Source organism: Nerophis ophidion, linkage group LG02 (genome assembly GCF_033978795.1).
Source record: "Nerophis ophidion isolate RoL-2023_Sa linkage group LG02, RoL_Noph_v1.0, whole genome shotgun sequence".
Taxonomy (NCBI): Eukaryota; Metazoa; Chordata; class Actinopteri; order Syngnathiformes; family Syngnathidae; genus Nerophis; species Nerophis ophidion.
Genome location: NC_084612.1, coordinates 1482015 through 1504104, shown reverse-complemented (window position 1 = coordinate 1504104; position 22090 = coordinate 1482015). Strand labels below are relative to the sequence as shown.

The 22090-nt window shown below is 41.3% G+C and overlaps 1 protein-coding gene and 1 long non-coding RNA gene across 3 annotated transcripts in view; both read right to left on the bottom strand.

Moving 5' to 3' along the window:
• The window catches only part of LOC133535712 (uncharacterized), a 42082-nt gene extending 31718 nt beyond the window's left edge, over positions 1–10364 (bottom strand). The window contains exon 1 of the long non-coding RNA XR_009802308.1: positions 8051–10364. This is a non-coding gene — a long non-coding RNA (uncharacterized LOC133535712). The remainder of the gene's footprint in view (positions 1–8050) is intronic.
• Positions 10365–11604: 1240 nt separating this feature from the next.
• Positions 11605–21801, bottom strand: minar1 (membrane integral NOTCH2 associated receptor 1). 2 transcript variants are annotated; one of them, XM_061875642.1, is made up of 4 exons: positions 20408–21792; positions 19150–20331; positions 18530–18727; positions 11605–12088 (listed from the first exon to the last, which is right to left on the bottom strand). In XM_061875642.1, exons 1-4 carry the CDS (start codon positions 21038–21040, stop codon positions 11897–11899), a joined length of 2205 nt encoding a protein of 734 aa, XP_061731626.1. In that variant the 5' UTR covers positions 21041–21792; the 3' UTR covers positions 11605–11896. The 2 variants fall into 2 exon arrangements, 1 of the variants encoding a protein (XP_061731626.1); XR_009802304.1 differs by having other exon boundaries at positions 11952–12088; positions 19145–20331; positions 20408–21801.
• Positions 21802–22090: the final 289 nt, after the last annotated feature.

The following is a 22090-nucleotide window of genomic DNA, read 5'->3' as shown; positions in this document are numbered from 1 at the left end:
CTATCCTGGGTCCTGATGAAACATGGTTCATGTAATCTAGGACCCCTGTCTCAGTAAACTATGTTGGAGGTGAAACAAAACCCTGACTCTAAGTTACTGATTAACCCAACTGGGATTCAAATGCAGTACCCCTTCTTTGGGAGCCAACAAATGAACTATCCTGGCATCCTGTGCACTTAAGATGTGACTTTAAGGTTTTACTACTTACGTATAAAACACTACACGGTCTAGCTCCATCCTATCTTGCCGATTGTATTGTACCATATGTCCCGGCAAGAAATCTGCGTTCAAAGGACTCCGGCTTATTAGTGATTCCCAAAGCCCAAAAAAAGTCTGCGGGCTATAGAGCGTTTTCAATTCGGGCTCCAGTACTCTGGAATGCCCTCCCGGTAACAGTTCGAGATGCTACCTCAGTAGAAGCATTTAAGTCTCACCTTAAAACTCATTTGTATACTCTAGCCTTTAAATAGACTCCCTTTTTAGACCAGTTGATCTGCCGTTTCTTTTCTTTTTGTCCTATGTCCCACTCTCCCTTGTGGAGGGGGTCCGGTCTGATCCGATGGCCATGGATGACGTACTGGCTGTCCAGAGTTGGGACCCAGGATGGACCACTTGCCTGTGTATCGGCTGGGGACATCTCAGCGCTCCTGATCCGCCTCCGCTTGGGATGGTTTCCTGCTGGCTCCGCTGTGGACGGGACTCTCGCTGCTGTGTTGGATCCGCTTTGGACTGGACTCTCGCGACTGTGTTGGATCCACTATGGATTGAACTTTCACAGTATCATGTTAGACCCGCTCGACATCCATTGCTTTCCTCCTCTCCAAGGTTCTCATAGTCATCATTGTCACCGACGTCCCACTGGGTGTGAGTTTTCCTTGCCCTTATGTGGGCCTACCGAGGATGTCGTAGTGGTTTGTGCAGCCCTTTGAGACACTAGTGATTTAGGGCTATATAAGTAAACATTGATTGATTGATTGATTGATTGGGTATAAAAGCAGCTTCCATGAAATGCTAAGTAATTCACGAACAAGGATGGGTCACCACTTTGTAACCAAATTGTCGAACATTTCTCAACGAGCTATTGCAAGGAATTTAGGGATTTTACCATCTACGGTCCGTAAAATAATCAAAAGGTTCAGAGAATCTGGAGAAATCACTGCACGTAAGCCATGATATTACGGACCTTTGATCCCTCAGGCGGTACTGTATCAAAAACCGACATCAGTGTGTAAAGGATATTACCACATGGGCTCAGGAACACTTCATAAAACCACTGTCAGTAATAGTTGGTCGCTACATCTGTAAGTGCAAGTTAAAACTCTACTGAGTAAAGCGAAAGCCATTTATCAACAACACCAGGAATGCCGCTGGCTTCTCTGGGCCCGAGCTCATCTAAGATGGACTGATGCAAAGTGGAAAAGTGTTCAGTGGTCTGACGAGTCCACATTTCAAATTATATTTGGAAACTGTGGACGTGGTGTCCTCCGGAACAAAAATGATAATAACCATCCCGATTGTTATAGGCGCAAAGTTCAAAAGCCAGCATGTGTGATGGTATGGGGGTGTATTAGTGCCCAAGGCATGGGTAACTTACACATCTGTGAAGGCCCCATTAATGCTGAAAGGTCCATACAGGTTTTGGAGCAACATATGTTGCCATCCAGGCAACGTTATCATGGACGCCCCTGCTTATTTCAGCAAAACAATGCCAAGACACGTGTTACAACAGCGTGGTTTTGTAGTAAAAGAGCGCGGGTACTTTCCTGGCCCGCCTGCAGTCCAGACATGTCTCCCATGGAAAATGTGTGGGGCATTATGAAGCGTAAAATATGACAGCGGAGACCCCGGACTGTTGAAGGACTGAAGCTCTACATAAAACAAGAACGGTAAAGAATTCCACTTTCTAAGCTTCAACAATTAGTTTCCTCAGTTCCCAAACTTTTATTGAGTGTTGTTGAAAGAAAAGGTGATGTAACACAGTGGTGAACATGCCCTTTCCCAACTACTTTGGCATGTCTTGCAGCCATGCCAAAGTATGGCATGGCTGCAAGAAAAGCTTCAAAGCTTCAACTAGCTTCAACACTAGTTGAAGCTTTGAAAGTGGAATACTTTTCCATTCTTGTTTTATGTAGAGCTTCAGTCGCAGTCCGGTGTCTCCGCTGTTGTATTTTACGCTTCATAATGTGCCACAAATTTTCGATGGGAGTTGTAACACTTGCTGAATGTGGCTTGGCATTGTCTTGCTGAAATAAGCAGGGGCGTCCATGAAAAAGACGGCACTTAGATGGCAGCATTTGTTGTTCCACAATCTGTATGTACCTTTCAGCATTAATGGTGCCTTCACAGATGTGTTTTTTTTATTTTTTATATTGGTTTTATATTTATTCATTTTTTTTTTTTTTTTCAGTCATTGGTGGAGCATAATATTGTTTTTTTAATATTGTTTTTAAATGGCTGTGCAGCACTTTGGAAACATTATTGTTGTTTAAATGTGTTATATAAATAAAGTGGATTGGATTGATTGATTTGATAAGTCACCCATACCTTGGGCACTAATGCACCCCCATACCATCACAGATGCTGGCTTTTACACTTTACGTCGATAACAGTCTGGATGGTTCGCTTCCCCTTTGGTCCGGATGACACAATGTCGAATATTTTCAAAAACTATTTGAAATGTGGACTCGTCAGACCACAGAACACTTTTCCACTTTGCATCAGTCCATCTTAGATGATCTCGGGCCCAGAGAAGCCGGCGGCATTTCAGGATGTTGTTGAGAAATGGCTTTTGCTTTGCATAGTAGAGCTTTAACTTGCACTTACAGATGTAGCGATTAACTGTATTTAGTGACAGTGGTTATCTGAAGTGTTCCTGAGCGCATGTGGTGATATCCTTTAGAGATTGATGTCGGTTTTTGATACAGTGCCGTCTGAGGGATCGAAGGTCACGGTCATTCAATGTTGATTTCCGGCCATGCCGCTTACGTGGAGTGATTTCTCCAGATTCTCTGAAATTTTTGATGATATTATGGAGCGTAGATGTTGAAATCCCTAAATTTCTTGCAATGTCACTTTGAGAAAGGTTGTTCTTAAACTGTTTGACTATTTGCTCACGCAGTTGTGGACAAAGGGGTGTACCTCGCCCCATCCTTTCTTGTGCCAATCATGGCACCCACCTGTTCCCAATTAGCCTGCACACCTGTGGGATGTTCCAAATAAGTGTTTGATGAGCATTTCTCAACTTTATCATTATTTATTGCCACCTTTCCCAACTTCTTTGTCACGTGTTGCTGGCATCAAATTCTAAAGTTAATGATAATTTGCACAAAAAAAAATGTTTATTAGTTTTAACCTCAAATAAATGGTAAGGGTTGTACTTGTATAGCGCTTTTCTACCTTCAAGGTACTCAAAGCGCTTTGACACTACTTCCACATTTACCCATTCACACACTGATGGAAGGAGCTGCAAAGGAAGGCGCTAACCAGCACCCATCAGGAGCAAGGGTGAAGTGTCTTGCTCAAGGACACAACGGACGTGACGAGGTTTGTACTAGGTGGGATTTGAACCAGGGACCCTCGGGTTGTGCACGGCCACTCTTCCACTGCATATGTTGTCTTTGTAGCATATTCAATTGAATATGGCTTGAAAAGGATTTGCAAATCATTGCATTCTGTTTATATTTACATCTAACACAATTTCCCAACTCATATGGAAACGGGGTTTGTAGTTACAATGTAATATTACATGGAAATACAATGTTAATACATTTTTGCACTTGTTTTTTCAAATATGTTTATTCTGTAAAGGAATGAGTTAAATGTTTAAAATAACCGGTTAATCGTGCTAATATGAAGTGCAATGTCAGCAGTATTTTTTCCCGGAAATTTCAAATGCACTTGTTTTAATTAATAAATAAATACAGGGTTTTAAAAGCATACACAATTAAACGGACTTGAAAGGACTCGAAACTCGAAATGCAGGTCTTGGCACTTGACTTGAGATTTTCCAGTCTTGACTTTGGACGTGACTCGGGACTTGACTTGAAATTTGAGGACAAAGACTTGAGACTTACTTCCATCCATCCATTCATTTTTTACCGCTTGTCCCGTTCGGGGTCGGTTGTGACTTGCAAAACAATGACTTGGTCCTACCTCTGATTATCACACAACTTTAGTAGGCTTGGTCCTACCTTGGTCCTACTTATCACACAACTTTAGTAGGCTTAAAGTCCGTTGCTATAGTTATTAGCTATTGTGTTTAAGCTGTACTTTTTCTATCTGTGCAAGGACAAAAACCTCTTGTCTGAGAAGTGACCTCAGCCGCAGATATTTTCTTAGTTTTTTGGCCCGCTACCAGCCAAGGACTTCAAGGACCTCAACGAAGATAAGACGACAGCACGCAGACGAAGCAGAGACAAGGCGAAATCACAAGGCTCCCAGCACATTCCGTCACGTATTGTGCGTCCTGGACTTGCTTCACATGATGTGTGTGACCACTCCTTTTAAAGGCAGCCTCAGTAATGTTGACTGGGGGACTCCTTCATAAATAGAGGGAAGCGGGAGCTGTACCTTAGAGCGTAGGGCGAGACTGCGACTGAGTGTGCAGCTCCATGCATTCTCCTCATGAGCTAAATTGGATTCTGTCTCTGCGTGATTCCTAACTATTAGCATGATAACAGTTAGCAAGTGTCACGTTAGTCATATAACTTGGTACTTGACACATGCTAACTGTTAGCATGGTAGTATAAACACGTGCCACGTTTGTAACAAAACATGGTACTAGACACATGCTAACAGTTAGCCTGTGTTAAGTTCCAAGTTTTATGACAAATGTGACACTTGCTAACTATTAGCATGCTTACAGTTAGCACATGTCACGTTAGTCACAAAACTTGGTACTTGACACATCTTCACTGTGAGCGTGCTCAAAATGAGCATATGTCAAGTTAGTCATTTAACTTGGTACTTGACACATGTTAATTGTTAGCATGCGTCACGCTAGTCAGAAATTGGTAATTGATACATGCTAACTGTTAGCATGCTAATACTTAGCAAGTGTCATGTTTGTCATAAAACTTTGTACTTGACACATGCTAACTGTTAGCATGTGTCACCTTAGTCACAAAACTTGGAACTTGACACATGCTAGCTGTTAGCATGTGTCACCTTAGTCACAAAACTTGGTACTTGACACATGCTAACCATTAGCATGCTAATAATTAGCAAGTGTCACGTTACTCACAAAACTTGGTAATTGACACATGCTAACTGTTAGCATGCTAATAGTTACCAAGAGTCACGTTAGTCATAAAACTTGGAACTTGACACATGCTACTGTTAGCGTCTGTCACCTTAGTCACAAAACTTGGTACTTGACACACGCTAACCGTTAGCATGCTAACAATTAGCAAGTGTCACGTTACTCAAAAAACTTGGTAATTGACACATGCTAACTGTTTGCATGCTAATAGTTACCAAGAGTCACATTAGTCATAAAACTTGGAACTTGACACATGCTAACTGTTAGCATGTGTCACCTTAGTCACAAAACTTGGTACTTGACACACGCTAACCGTTAGCATGCTAACAATTAGCAAGTGTCACGTTACTCAAAAAACTTGGTAATTGACAAATGCTAACTGTTTGCATGCTAAATAGTTACCAAGAGTCACATTAGTCATAAAACTTGGAACTTGACACATGCTAACTGATAGCATGTGTCACCTTAGTCATGAAACTTGGTACTTGACACACGCTCACTGTTTGCATGCTAATAGTTACCAAGAGTCACATTGGTCATAAAACTTGGAACTTGACACATGCTAGCTGTTAGCATGTGCCACTTTAGTCACAAAACTTGGTACTTGACACACGCTAACCGTTAGCATGCTAATAATTAGCAAGTGTCACGTTACCCACAAAACTTGGTAATTGACACTTGCTAACTGTTAGCATGCTAATAGTTACCAAGAGTCACATTTGTCATGAAACTTGGAACTCACAAATCTTGGTACTTGACACACGCTATCCGTTAGCATGCTAAAAATTTGCAAGTGTCACGTTAGTCAAAAAACTTCGTAATTGACACATGCTAACTGTTTGCATGCTAATAGTTACCAAGAGTCAGATTGGTGATAAAACTTGGAACTTGACATATGCTAACTGTTAGCATGTGTTACCTTAGTCACAAAACTTGGTACTTGACACATGCTAACCGTTAGCATGCTAATAATTAGCAAGTGTCACGTTACTCACAAAACTTGGTAATTGACAGATGCTAACTCTTAGCATGCTAATAGTTACCAAGAGTCACATTAGTCATAAAACTTGGAACTTGACACATGCTAACTGTCAGCATGTGTCACCTTAGTCACAAAACTTGGTACTTGACACACGCTAACCGTTAGCATGCTAATAATTAGCAAGTGTCACGTTACTCACAAAACTTGGTAATTGACACATGCTAACTGTTTGCATGCTAATAGTTACCAAGAGTCACATTGGTCATAAAACTTGGAACTTGACACATGCTAGCTGTTAGCATGTGTCACCTTAGTCACAAAACTTGGTATTTGACACATGCTAACCATTAGCATGCTAATAATTAGCAAGTGTCACGTTACTCACAAAACTTGGTAATTGACAGATGCTAACTGTTAGCATGCTAATAGTTACCAAGAGTCACATTAGTCATAAAACTTGGAACTTGACACATGCTAACTGTCAGCATGTGTCACCTTAGTCACAAAACTTGGTACTTGACACACGCTAACCGTTAGCATGCTAATAATTAGCAAGTGTCACGTTACTGACAAAACTTGGTAATTGACACATGCTAACTGTTTGCATGCTAATAGTTACCAAGAATCACATTAGTCATAAAACTTGGAACTTGACACATGCTAAATGTTAGCATGTGTCACCTTAGTCACAAATCTTGGTACTTGACACATGCTAACCGTTAGCATGTGATAAGTACCTCGAGAGCAGATGATGTGGTTCTGGCATCTGGTCAGGATGCAACCCAAAAATCTCCCTAGGGAGGTGTTTTGGGCACGTCTGACCGGTAGAAGGCCAGGGGGAAGACCCAGGACACGTTGGGAAGACTATGTCTCCCGGCTGGCCTGGGAACGCCTCGGGATCCCCCGTGAAGAGCTAGACGAAGTGGCTGGGGAGAGGGAAGTCTGGGCTTCCCTGCTTAGGCTGCTGCCCCCGCGACCCGACCTCGGATAAACGGAAGAAGATGGCTGGATGGATATTTGAGACGCTTAAATATTACGTAACACAAACATGAGCCCGCCATATTGTTCTCAGCCGAACTATTAAGCACACTTAAGGCCATAATATTAGAAACACTAGCAGCCTAAATACTAACTAAGTACACTCAGGGTAAATCCTTAGACACACCCAATATTAAGTATACTTAAAACCGCCATCATTTTTAAAAATGATAAATATTCAGCACATTGACGGCCTGAATATTAGGTACACCAGACAAAATATTAGGCACACCCACAATTTTAGGTACATATTAATTGGTATACTTAACTTTCTAAGTCACCTTTCGTGTGGTTCTGTGTGGACCGTGTTTTAATGTTAGATATCTTATTAAATGAAGACGCACACAGAGTTGCCGTTCAGTCATTTTACCGGGTAACTTCAGAATAATGTATACATCCGGGTGCACCCCTCAAATCCCACCGGGTGAAACCCATACATTGTAACATCTCCCCTTTTTTGAAAAAAAAAAAAAAAAAAAAAAAAAAACAAACAAAAAAAAACAACAGAGAAGAAAAAAAACAACAACAACAGTCCCACCCAATTGTAAACAAAGGACCTATGAGGGAAGAACAGCACAACCGTGCTTTAACTAAACACGGCAGTGAAACACATTTAGCTCCTTAAACTTTTTTTTTTTTTTTTTTTTTTTGCCGTTCAGTCATTTTACCGGGTAACTTCAGAATAATGTATACATCCGGGTGCACCCCTCAAATCCCACCGGGTGAAACCCATACATTGTAACAGACCGGACTATGACGTCATAGTTTACCTCGTTGAATTGGGTCAACGTGCTTGAAGGCGCAGCAGGGGGGTCCCAAGACCGCTGAAGTAGGACAGAAAGTTCTCAGTAATAATGGATGAGCGCGGGCCTGAAGTCTCCGGAGGACGCCGCCGTCTATAAATTCGGTGTCCGGTCAGCGGTTCTGGTCCGTCTCAACGCCGGCGTGACGCCACCTGTTTGTGGGAGCCACGCCAAATAGCCCGCGGGGGTCTCCCGTGGGCGGAGCCAGATGGTAAACCGCAATTACCTTCATCAAAACAAAAACAAGTTTGTCAAAAATAAAAAAATAAATAATTAAAAGCCCTAGAATGCATCTGGGGGTCGTCCCGCTGAACTTTGGCGGCGTTCATCAGGAACTACTGGGACGTGACGGCGCTGACATTTGTCTGCTCGCTGGAGGGGAAGTCCAGCGGGAAGCCGTAAAGCAGGTCTGGAAAAGGTCAGCTTGTTAAATGTCCACCGCGTCCGGGAGGAAAAAAAACCTTCGCGACATTCTAGGAACCTCCCGGGACTCACCTGATGTCATGAACTTGATCATTGACACATGCTAACTGTTAGCATGTGTCATGTTAGTCACAACACTTGGTAATCGACATATGCTAACTGTTAGCATGCTAATAGTTAGCAAGTGTCACGTCAGTCACAAAACTTGGTAATTGACGCATTCTAATAGTTAGCATGTGTCACGTTAGTGATATAACTTGGGCCTTGACCCTTGCTAACTGTTAGCATGTGCTATGTTGGTCACAAAACTTGATAATTGACGCATGCTAACTGTTAGCATGTGTCTAACCGTTAGCATGCTAATAGCTCGCAAGTGTCCGTTAGTCACAAAACTTGGCAATTGACACATGCTAACTGTTAGCATGCTTACAGTTAGCATGTGTCACATTTGTCACAAAACTTGGCAATTGACACATGCTAACTGTTAGCATGCTTATAGTTATCAAGTGTCATGTTAGTCACAAAACTCGGCCATTGACACAAGCTAACTGTTTGCATGCTAATAGTTAGCAAGTTAGTCACAAGACTCAGTAATTGACACATGCTAACTGTTAGCATGCTAATAGTTAGCAAGTGTCACGTCAGTCACAAAACTTGGTAATTGACGCATTCTAATAGTTAGCATGTGTCACGCTAGTGATATAACTTGGGCCTTGACGCATGCTAACTGTTAACATGTGTCTAACCGTTAGCATGCTAATAGTTTGCAAGTGTCTAATTTTAGACACAATACTTGGTCATTGTCACATGCTAACTGCTAGCATGTGTCACGTTAGTCACAAACCTTGGTAATCGACACATGCTAACAGTTAGCATGCTAATAGTTAGCAAGTGTCACGTCAGTCACAAAACTTGGTAATTTACGCATTCTAATAGTTGGCATGTGTCACGTTAGTGATATAACTTGGGCCTTGACCCATGCTGACTGTTAGCATGTGCCATGTTAGTCTCAAAACTTGGTAATTGACGCATTCTAACTGTTAGCATGCTAATAGTTAGCAAGTGTCTAATGTTAGACACAATACTTTGTCATTGACACATGCCAACTGTTAGCATGTGTCACATTAGTCACAAAACTTGGCAATTGACACATGCTGTTAGCATGCTTATAGTTAGCAAGTGTCATGTTAGTCACAAAACTTGGCCATTGACACAAGCTAACTGTTAGCATGCTATTAGTTAGCAAGTTAGTCACAAGACTCAGTAACTGACACATGCTAACTGTTAGCATGCTAATAGTTAGCAAGTGTCACATCAGTCACAAAACTTGGTAATTGACACATTCTAATAGTTAGCATGTGTCACGTTAGTGATATAACTTGGGCCTTGACGCATGCTAACGGTTAGCATGTGTCTAACCGTTAGCATGCTAATAGTTTGCAAGTGTCTAATGTTAGTCACAAAACTTGGCAATCGACACATGCTAACTGTTAGCATGCTAATAGTTAGCAAGTGTCACGTCAGTCACAAAACTTGGTAATTTACGCATTCTAATAGTTGGCATGTGTCACGTTAGTGATATAACTTGGGCCTTGACCCATGCCGACTGTTAGCATGTGCCATGTTAGTCTCAAAACTTGGTAATTGACGCATGCTAATAGTTAGCAAGTGTCTAACGTTAGACACAATACTTGGTCATTGACACATGCCAACTGCTAGCATGTGTCACATTAGTCACAAAACTTGGCAATTGACACATGCTGTTAGCATGCTTATAGTTTGCAAGTGTCACATTAGTCACACAACTCTGCCATTGACACAAGCTAACTGTAAGCATGCTAATAGTTAGCAAATTAGTCACAAGACTCAGTAATTGACACATGCTAACTGTTAGCATGCTAATAGTTAACAAGTGTCACATTAGTCACAAAACTTGGTACTTGACACATGCTAACTGTTATCACGTGTCACATTAGTCACAAAACTTGGTACTTGACACATGCTAGCTGTTAGCATGCTAATAGTTAGCAAGTTCGTCACAAGACTCAGTAAATGACACATGCTAACTGTTGGCATGCTAATAGTTAGCAAGTGTCATGTTAGTCACAAAACTTGGTCATTGACACATGCTGTTAGCATGCTAATAGATAGCACGTGTCACGTTAGTCACAAAACTTGGTCACTGACACATGCTAACTGTTAGCATGTGTGAATTTATTCACAAAACTTGGCACACTTGGTAAAAATTAGCATGCTAAAAGTTAGCAAGTGTCACGTTAGTCACTTAACACATGCTAATCATTAGCATGCTAATAGTTAGCAAGTGTCACATTAGTCACAAAACTTGGTCATTGACACATGATAAGTTAGTCACAAAACTTGGCACACTTGCTAACTATTAGCATGCTAATAGTTAGCAAGTGTCACATTAGTCACAAAACCTGGTTCTTGAGAAAAGCTAATCCTTAGCATGCTAATAGTTAGCAAGTGTCACATTAGTCACAAAACTTGGTCATTGACACATGCTAACTGTTAGCATGTGTCAAGTTAGTCACAAAACTCGGCACACTTGCTAACCATTAGCATGCTAATAGTTAGCAAGTGTCACGTTAGTCACAAAGCTTGGTACTTGACACATGCTAATAGTTAGCATGCTAATAGTTAACAAGTGTCACATTAGTCACAAAACGTGGTCATTGACACATGCTAAGTTAGTCACAAAACTTGGCACACTTGCTAACCATTAGCAAGTGTCACGTTAGTCACAAAACTTGGTACTTGAGACAAGCAAATCGTTAGCATGCTAATAGTTAGAAAGTGTCACATTAGTCACAAAACTTGGTACTTGACACATGCTAACTGTTAGCATGTGTCAAGTTAGTCACAAAACTTGGCGCACTTGCTAACCATTAGCATGCTAATGGTTAGCAAGTGTCACGTTAGTCACAACACCTGGTACTTGACACATGCTAATCGTTAGCATGCTAATAGTTAGCAAGTGTCACATTAGTCACAAACCTTGGCAATTGACAAATGCTAACTGTTAGCATGTTAACAGTTAGTACTCACCTGTTGTCAGCCAGCCGTGAGACACCACGCCAAGACACAACAGGAAGTTTATTGTGGAACATTCCGTCACAGGAAGTCCAGTCAGAGAACATTCCAGAAGGTAAATATGACATTCAGAAGCTGGACAGGTCCGTCAGAAGACAGACACATTCTGCTATCAGACAAAGAACATTCCGGACTCTGGCCAGGTGATTAATACATTCGTGCGGTTTGCTCTGGTCCGAGGTCAAGTCCAGGATCAGAACGGGGGTTCACGGGCTACGACTAATTGCCACAGCGGTGGGACAGCTGCGCTACTTCCTGTTCCCCAGAGCCGCCAGGCTACGTCTTCATGGTGCAGATGGGGACCACGATGACCAGGATGACGCTGAAGGTGGCGGCGATGAGGGCGCCGATCTTGCACGCCTTGGCCCTGCGGAACTCCGCCTCCCGCCTCTTGAGCAGCGAGTCGTAGCCCGGCGTGTACACGTCCTCCATCCAGAACTCCAACTTGTTCGGGTTCAGCGACTCCGCCTGCGTATTTAATCAGAGGAAGGTTAAAAATGTTTACATTTCATCGTATCTCTCGGTATATACACTGCTACTTTTTTCCTACGCTTTAAACCCCGTGGCTGAAAAAAAAAAGTGCGGCTAATTTGTAATGTTTTGTAATCGACAAATAATTTGGGGCGGGTTGGTAGAGCGGCCGTGCCAGCAACTTGAGGGTTCCGGGCTTGATCCCCGCTTTTGCCATCCGAGTCACTCCCGTTGTGTCCTTGGACAAAATAATTTACCCACCTGATCCAAGAGCCACCCACACTAGTTTGAATGTAAAAATTAATAATAATTTAAACACTTGGTAATATTCACCAAATAACTAACGGCACAATAATTAAAATTCACCAATAACTAAATACACTCATTAATATTCAACAATAATTGACACTCATTAACATCCATCCATTTTCTACCGCTTGTTCCTAACATTCATTGATAATTAACACACTCGTTAATATCCACCAATATTTGACACTCAATAATATTCACCAATAACTAACTACACACTCATTAATATTCAAAAATGATTGACACTAATTAACATTCACTGATAATTAACACACTTGTTAATATTCACCAATAACTAACGGCACACATCAATATTCAACAATAATTAACGTCCATCCATTTTTTCTACCGCTTGTTCCTAACATTCATTGATAATTAACACACTCATTAATATCCACTAATAACTACACACTCATTAAATATTCAACAATAATTGACACTCAATAATATTCACTGATCATAAACCAACTTGTTAGTATTCACCAATAACTAAGACACTCATTAATATTAAACAATAATTAACACTCATTAACATTAATTGCTCATTTACACACTTGTTAATATTTACCAATAACTACAAACTCATTAATATTCAGCAATTGACACTAATTAACATTCCCTGATCATTAATATTCACAAATAACTAACAACTGCACTCATAAATATTCAACAATAATTGACACTCATTAATATCCATCCATTTTTCTACCGTTTGTTTCTAACAGTCATTGATAATTAACACACTCGTTCATATCCATCAATATCTAACAAGACAATAATTAATATTCATCAATAACTGACTACACTCATTAATATTTAACAATTATTGAATCTAATTTACATTCTCTGATGATTAGCACACTTGTATTCACCAATAACTAAATACACTCATTAATATTCAATAATTGACACTCATTAACATCCATCCATTTTCTACCGCTTGTTCCTAACAATCATTGATAACTAAAAAACTTGTTTATATTCACCAATAACTAGGCACTCTTTAAAATTCAACAATAATTGACACTCATTGATATTCACTGATCATCAACAAAATCATTAATATTCAACAATAACTAACACATTTATTAATATTAAACAATGATTGACATTCATTAATATTATTGATAATTAACAGACTCGTTAATGTTTACCAATAACTACACACATAGATATTCAACAATTGACACTAATTAACATTCACTGATAATTAACACACTTGTTAATATTCCCCAATAACTAATGACACTCATTAATAATTAACTGCACTCATCAATATTCAACAATACCGGTTGTTCCTAACAATCATTGATAATTAAAAAACTTGTTTATATTCACCAATAACTAGGCTCTCTTTAATATTCAACGATAATTGACACTAATCAATATTCACTGGTCATCAACACACTCATTAATATTTGTCAATGATTAACTACACTCATTAATTGTTAAAAATAATTGACACTCATTAATATTCACCAATAACTAACATATTTATTAGTATTAAACAATGATTGACACTCATTGACATTAATTGATAAACACACTTGTTAATATTTACCAATAACTACACACTCATAAATATTCAACGATAATTGGCACTAATTAACATCCACTGATAATTAACCCACTTGTTAATATTCACCAATAACTAACGACACTCTCATTAATAATTAACTGCACCCATCAATATTCAACAATAAGTGACACTCATTAACATCCATCCATTTTCTACCGCTTGTTCTTATCATTCATTGATAATTAATACACTCATTAATTTCCACCAATAACTACACACTCATTAATATTCAACAATAAGTGACACTCAATAACATTAATTGCTAATTTGCACACTTGTTAATATTTACCAATAACTACACACTCCTAAATATTCAACAGTAATTGACACTAATTAACATTCCCTGATGATTAACACACGTTGATATTCACAAATAACTAACAACACACTCATTAATAATTAACTGCACTCATAAATATTCAACAATGAGTGACACAAACATTCACTGATAATTAACACACTCGTTAATATTCACCAATAACTAACAGCACACATTAATAATTAACTACACTCATAAATACTCACCAATAATTGACACTCTAACATTGATTGGTAATTAGCACATGTTAATATTTACCAATAACTACACACTCATAAATATTCAACAATAATTGACACTAACATTAACTTATAATTACCACACTTGTTAATATTCACCAATTGCTAACAACACAATCATTAATATTCATCAATAATTAAATACACTCATTAATATTCACTGATCACTAACACTCTTGTTAATATCCACTAATAACTAACGGCACACTCATGAATAATCATCAATAACTAACTACACTCATTAATATTCAACAATATTTGACACTAATGTACATTCTCTGATGATTAACACACTTGTTAATATTCACCAATAACTAAGGGAACAATAATTAATATTCATCCACAGATAAATACACTCACTAATATTCAATAATTGACACTAATTAACATTCAGTGATAATTAACACACTCGTTAATATTCCCCAATAACTAACAACACACTCATTAATAATATACTACACTCATCAATATTCAACAATAATTAATAGCCATCCATTTCCCACCCATTGTTCCTAACATTCATTGATAATTAACACACTTGTTAAAATCCACTAATAACTACACATTCATTAAATATTCAACAATTATTAACACTCATTAATATTCACTGATCCGTCATACGCTTGTTAATGTCCACTAATAACTAACACACTCATTAATATTCAACAATAATTGACACTCATTAACATTTATTGATAATTAACACACTTGTTAAGGTTTACCAATAACTACAAACTCATTAATATTCAACAATAACTGACACTAACATTCCCTGATAATTAACACACTCGTTAATAATCACCAATAACAACAAACACTCATTAATAATTAACTATACTCGTCAACATTCAACAATAATTGACACTCATTAACATCCATCCATTTTCTACCGCTTGTTCCTAACATTCATTGATAATTAACATGCTCGTTAATATCCACCAATAACTAACAACACAATCATTAATATTCATCAATAACTAAATACACTCATTAATATTCACTGATCATTAACATGCGTTAATATTCACCAATAACTAACTACACACTCATTAATATTCACCAATAACTAACTACAGAGCCATAAATATTCATCAATAACTAACTACACTCATTATTATTTAACAATAATTGACGCTCATTAATATTCACTGATCATTAACACGCTTGTCAATATTCACCAACAACTAACACTCTCATCACTATCAAACAATTGACAATCATTAATATCAATTGTCACTAACATTGATAATCATCACACTCATTAATATTCACCAATAACTAACGACACACTCATTGATAATTAACTACACTCATTAATTTTCAAAAATAATTGTCACTAATTAACATTGATGATTAACACACTCAATATTCACCAATAACTAACGACACACTAATTGATAATTAACTACACTCATTAATATTCACCAATAACTAACGACACACTCATTGATAATTAACTACATTCATTAATTTTCAAAAATAATTGTCACTAATTAACATTGATGATTAACACACTCAATATTCACCAATAACTAACGACACACAAATTGATAATTAACTACACTCATTAATATTCAACAATAATTAACATTCATTTATAATCAACCACTCCATCCATTTTCTACCGCTTTGTACACTTGATAATATTTACCAATAACTAACTACACACTCATCAATATTCATCAACTAACCACACTCATTAATATTCAACAATAGACATTAATTAACATTCACTGATAATTAACACACTTGTTAATATTCACCAATAAGTAACGACACACATTTATATTCAACAATTGTCACTCATTAACATTAATTGATAATTAACACACTCATTAATATTCATCAATAACTAACGACACACTCAATGATAATTAACTACACATTAATATTCAACAATAATTGTCACAAATTAACATTGATAATTAACACACTCATTAATATTCACAAATAACTAACTACACACTCATTGATAAGTAACTACACTCATTAATATTCAACAATAGACATTCTTTTATAATTAATACCTTCCATCCATCCATTTACTACCGTATTGTACACTCGTTAATATTCACCAATAAAACTACACACTCATTAATATTCAACAATAGTTGACCCTAATTAACATTCACCAATAATTAGCACACTCGTTAATATTCGCCAATAACTATACGCTCATCAATATTCATCAATAACTAACTACACTCAATATTCAACAATAATTGACATTAACATTCACTGATAATTAACACACTTGTTAATATTCACCAATAACTAACGACACACATTTATATTCAAAAATAATTGTCACTCATTAACGTTAATTGATAATTTACACACTCATTAATATACATCAATAACTAACGACACACTCAATGATAATTAACTACACATTAACATTCAACAATAATCGTCACTAATTAAAATTGATAATTAACACACATTAATATTCACAAAAGACACACTCATTGATAAGTAACTACACTCATTAATATTCAACAACAGACATTCATTTATAATTAATACCCTCCATCCATCCATTTACTACCGCATTGTACACGTTAATATTCACCAATAACTAACTACACTCTCATTAATATTCAACAATAATTGACACTAATTAATTTTCACCAATAATTAACACACTCGTTCATATTCACCAATAACTACACACTCATCAATAATTAACTACGCTCATTAATATTCAACAATCGACACAAATTAACATACTCGTTAATATTCACCCATAGCTACACACTCATCAATATTCATCAATAACTACACTCATTAATATTCAACAATAATCGACACAAATTAATATTCACCAATAATTAACACACTCGTTCATATTCACCAATAACTACATACTCATCAATAATTAACTACACTCATTAATATTCAACAATAATTGACACTAATTAACATACTCGTTAATATTCACAAATGACTACACGCTCATCAATATTCATCAATAACTACACTTGTTAATATTCAACAATAATTGACACTAACATTCACTGATAATTAACACACGTTATTATTCACCAATAACTAACGACACGCTCATTAATAATTTACTACACTCATCAATATTCCACAATAATTGTAACATCCTGTCATCATTTTCAAAATGGAGGAAGCTGATTTCAATAATTTGAAATCGCATAAAGGGAAGAAGATTAAGAGCTATTCAGTAGGATTCAAGTTCCAAGCTTACATCACACTCAATTTTTTTACTGCATGCCTTTGGTAAGTGCCGGGGTGAGAAGAGGTTTTAAAATAATTAGCGCATGCTTACTTTTACCGCATGCCTTTGGTAAGCGCAGGAGTGAGAAGAGGTTTTAGAATAATTAGCGCATGCTTACTTTTACCGCATGCCTTTGGTAAGCGCAGGAGTGAGAAGAGGTTTTAGAATAATTAGCGCATGCTTACTTATACCGCATGCCCTTGGTAAGCGCGGGAGTGAGAAGAGGTTTTAGAATAATTAGCGCATGCTTACTTTTACCGCATGCCTTTGGTAAGCGCAGGAGTGAGAAGAGGTTTTAGAATAATTAGCGCATGCTTACTTTTACCGCATGCCTTTGGTAAATGCAGGAGTGAGAAAAAGTTTTGAAATAATTAGCACATGCTTACTTTTACCGCATGCCTTTGGTAAGCGCAGTAGTGAGAAGAGGTTTTAAATTAAGTAGCGCCCTGGCGGCAATTCAAGGAAATACGGTATATATATGCACCTTATTATTTTTTTATCCTGCACTACCATGAGCGTATGTAACAAAATTTCGTTCTTATCTGTGCCGTAAAGTTCAAATTTGAATGACAATAAAAAGGAAGTGTAAGTGTTGACATGTCTCACCTGTACTGTTAAACTGACCACACAAAATGGTTGATTGATTACATGGCGGAAATAAACTGATTTCCTTCATTATATCGTGATATGGTTTTTCATGTCACTTCCTGCGTAGGCCTTTTCACAATAAAAGTGTTGAAAGTACCTGCGGGTCCAAAGCGTCTCCTGAGTTGTGTTTGTAGTCCTCCACGGTCCAGGACGGCCCGCTGAGCCTGGGCCCCGAGTACAGAGGACTTCCTTTGGCGTGGGCGGGGACCGCTGGCCTCAGGTGGTGCTCCGACAGGTAGGACTCCCTGGACCCCTTGGCGGGGCGGAGGATCCCGGGGAAGTCGTACTGGTCCACCTGGAGACAGGAAGTGAGCAAAGCGTTGGGTGACACGAAGTTGTCAGCGGCGAGGCGGAGGAACGCCATGTTGAGGGGGCGGGGCCTCGCACGAGTGTGTGTGTGCACAGCAGGGATGGATTGAGTAGAAGTATAAATAGAAGCTCATATTGAACCTCCAGATGGTGTTTCTTTCTGGAATCTTCTTCCTCCCTGGCGTGCTTCATCATGAGTGTGTGTGTATGTGTGTGTTGATGCACTCATCAATCACACACATGACCTTGGCATTTTTTAGCCCCGCCCCCAACACACTTCCTGTCTCTTTGTGAGCTAATCAGCACTATGTGAACACCTCGCCGTTCTTAACCCCGCCCGCTAACACGCTTCTTGTCTCTTGGCGAGGTTGCCGTTAGCAACCGACCCCTTATGGCACGTCACCTGACCTCTTTGGCACGGCAGGCCCGCTCCTTGTCGACGGCGTCGGGGTGGCACGAATACGACAGCGTCCGCCAGTCCCGCGGCGAGACATCCACCACGTTGGAGTCGTCGTCCAGCGAGTGCGACGACCTCCTGGCGAAGGCGTTCTTCCGCAGGGACGTCGGCCTGGCGTCGCCGTCCATGTTGAGGGTGTGGCAGCGGAAGACGCGCGGCGAGGCATCTGGCGGGGAGGAGGCGGGCGTGGCGTCGGGCTCCTGGATCTTCTGGTCCAGCTTGTTGAGTTTGGAGAGGACCTGCGAGATCTCGCCGCGCACGCCCGACAGCGACTCCAGCTTCCTCTCGATCTCGCCGATCCTCGCCACCAGCTTGCACACGCTGGACTTGAGCTCGTCGTCCGTGTTGTCCAGCGAGCGCAGGAGGCGGTCCAGCTGCGACTTGGCCAGCTTGACCGTGTTGCGCTCGGGCGAGCTGTCGCCCTCCGACCTCAGCGAGGCGGCGCTGTCGTAGCACGACGACTGGACCACGCCCAGCGAGTCGCACACGCTCATCTCGTCCAGGAAGCGGAAGATGTCGCTGATGTCGTCGCGGATCATTTCCGAGTCCTCGTCGGAGTGCTTGAAGGCGCGCGGCGGCGCCTTCCTGGGGTGTTCCGTTTGCGTCCCGATGCACGCCGAGCCGTCCGCCGCGTAAAAAGACGGGCCGTTGACGCGTTTGTCCCACATCCTCTTGGCCGACTCTTTCCTGTCCATCACGGCGGCTTCTTTGGTCTTCGCCGCATCGCTGGCGAGGCCGCCGGGATACGCCGCCGGTCGTTTGGGGCTCTGGAAGCGAGTCTCGTTGGCGCCGACGACGCTGGCGTTGCGGTGGAAATTCGCCTGCTTCGGCCCCTCCTCCACGTTGAGGCTCAGGCTCTTCACCGGCCACGCCCCCTGCTTCCCGCCTTGGCGACCCGGCTTCCTGCCGCTCACGCACTCGGACACGGTGGTCGGCCCGAAGTACGTGGACGCCTGCAGGTCGTCCAGGCTCTCGTGCTTGACCCGCCGACCTTCCTGCAGGTTGGCGGCGAAGGGGGGCGGGCAGTAGGGCTTGCTGTACGCCACCTCGAAGCTGCGGTTGAAAAATGGGGCGGGCACGTGGCGGTGCGGGTGCGCCCTCCTGGCGTCCTGATCGCGCTCGGCCGGGGCGACCTGGAGGAGAGAAGGTTGCTGAAGTCACGAGCTGAAGCGGACTGACTTCTTTTTACACTTTAAAAAGGGGACGCACCTGTGGGCTGAAGGAGGCCATCTTGTGGAAGTCCTCTTTGAAGATATTCCTTTTCTGCATGCACGTACGCGGCGGCGGTGGCGGAGGCGGAGGCGGCTGATGCCCCGCGTGCCCTCGCCGGCAAGGAGGTGAGGGGGAGTATTGGGGCAGATGATGCAGTTTGTCCAAGGAGGAGGCGTGGCACCCGCCGTGACCCCCGCCAACTCCTAACAGGAAGTTGGGCTCGGAGGCCGGAAGGAAGGTCCGGCGCGTTTCCGGGCGGGGGGAGTTAGTGAGGTGAGGGGCGGGGGGCTCGTAGTGGTGACGCGCGCGCCTGGCCTCCGCGTGCGCGGCCGCCACGCCCCCGCCGCGCGCGCGGTTCAAGTGGAGCATGGTGACGATGTCCGCCGCCAGCGCGCGCCGCCTGGACTGCGCGTCCTCGGCGGGGCCGCGCGTCTTGTCCCGGAAGAGCGTGGCGGGAAAGTCCGGGTCCGTGCTGGACGCGCGGTAGAGGTGCGCGCGCAGCTTGGCCAGGTGCACCAGGTCCACGCGCGTGCACAGCGACTTGCACAGATCCTGGTCGGACATGTTGGCGCGCTGGGCGTCCAGGTCCTCCAGGATCCGGCTCAGGAACTGTTCTGGCCCGGCCTCCATTGTGGATGCTCGGCAGGAACCGAGAGGAGATGTGAGGGGGGGCCGGGAGGGGGGAAGAGAAAAGACTTCAGTGCCCGCTTGCCTCCATGCGCGTCCACGCGCGGCGCGTGTCCGCCTCGGAAGCAGCTAGGAGAAGACCTCCCACAAGGACCACATGCTGCGCCTCTCGGCTGCGATGAGGCTCGACTGGACCCGCCAGCCTGCAGCTGTCGCCAGGCGCCAAGTATCAAGCCGCCGAGACGACATCGGCCACATCCGGTTGTTGCTGTCAAAATAAGAGCGATGTCAACTTCTCACACAAACACCCTCCGTTCGCTTCTAATTTTAATTCGTCGACTCCTTAACCTTGACTTCACTGAGTTGTTTGATAACTTCCTTTTGAATGGGAATATTATCAATCTCCACATGTTTACATAACAAAACGCACAACACCGTGCTTTTATTATGAAGGACAGCACCTGTCCGCGCGCCGCACTCATTGTTTGCTCGTTGTTGTTGTGGTGGTGGTGACGTCACTGCCGCTGGACTTTTTCCACCTCTGACCCCGGACTGCATCGGATTCCAGATGACTATTTCGTAATCATCGTCACAGAAGGACCCCCCCCCCCCCATTCACATCCCATCCACCCGCGTCATAAACAACCAAATGTAAATAATGAAATGTACTTCTAATGTATTTACTTGTTCTTATGCTATCTGAACTCACTATGTTCTCTGCTGGCTGTACATACAGGGGGGCACAAAAGTATTTAGTCAGCCAGCGATTGTGCAAGTTCTCCCACTTCAAATGATGACAGAGGTCTGTCATTTTCATCATAGGTACACTTCAACTGTGAGAGACAGAATGTGAAAAAAAAATCCAGGAATTCACATTGTAGGAATTTTAAAGAATGTATTTGTAAAATAAGTATTGGGTCAACCATTCAAAGCTCTCACTGATGGAAGGAGGTTTTGGCTCCAAATCTCACGATACATGGCCCCATTCATTCTTTCCTTAACACGGATCAATCGTCCTGTCCCCTTAGCAGAAAAACAGCCCCAAAGCATGAT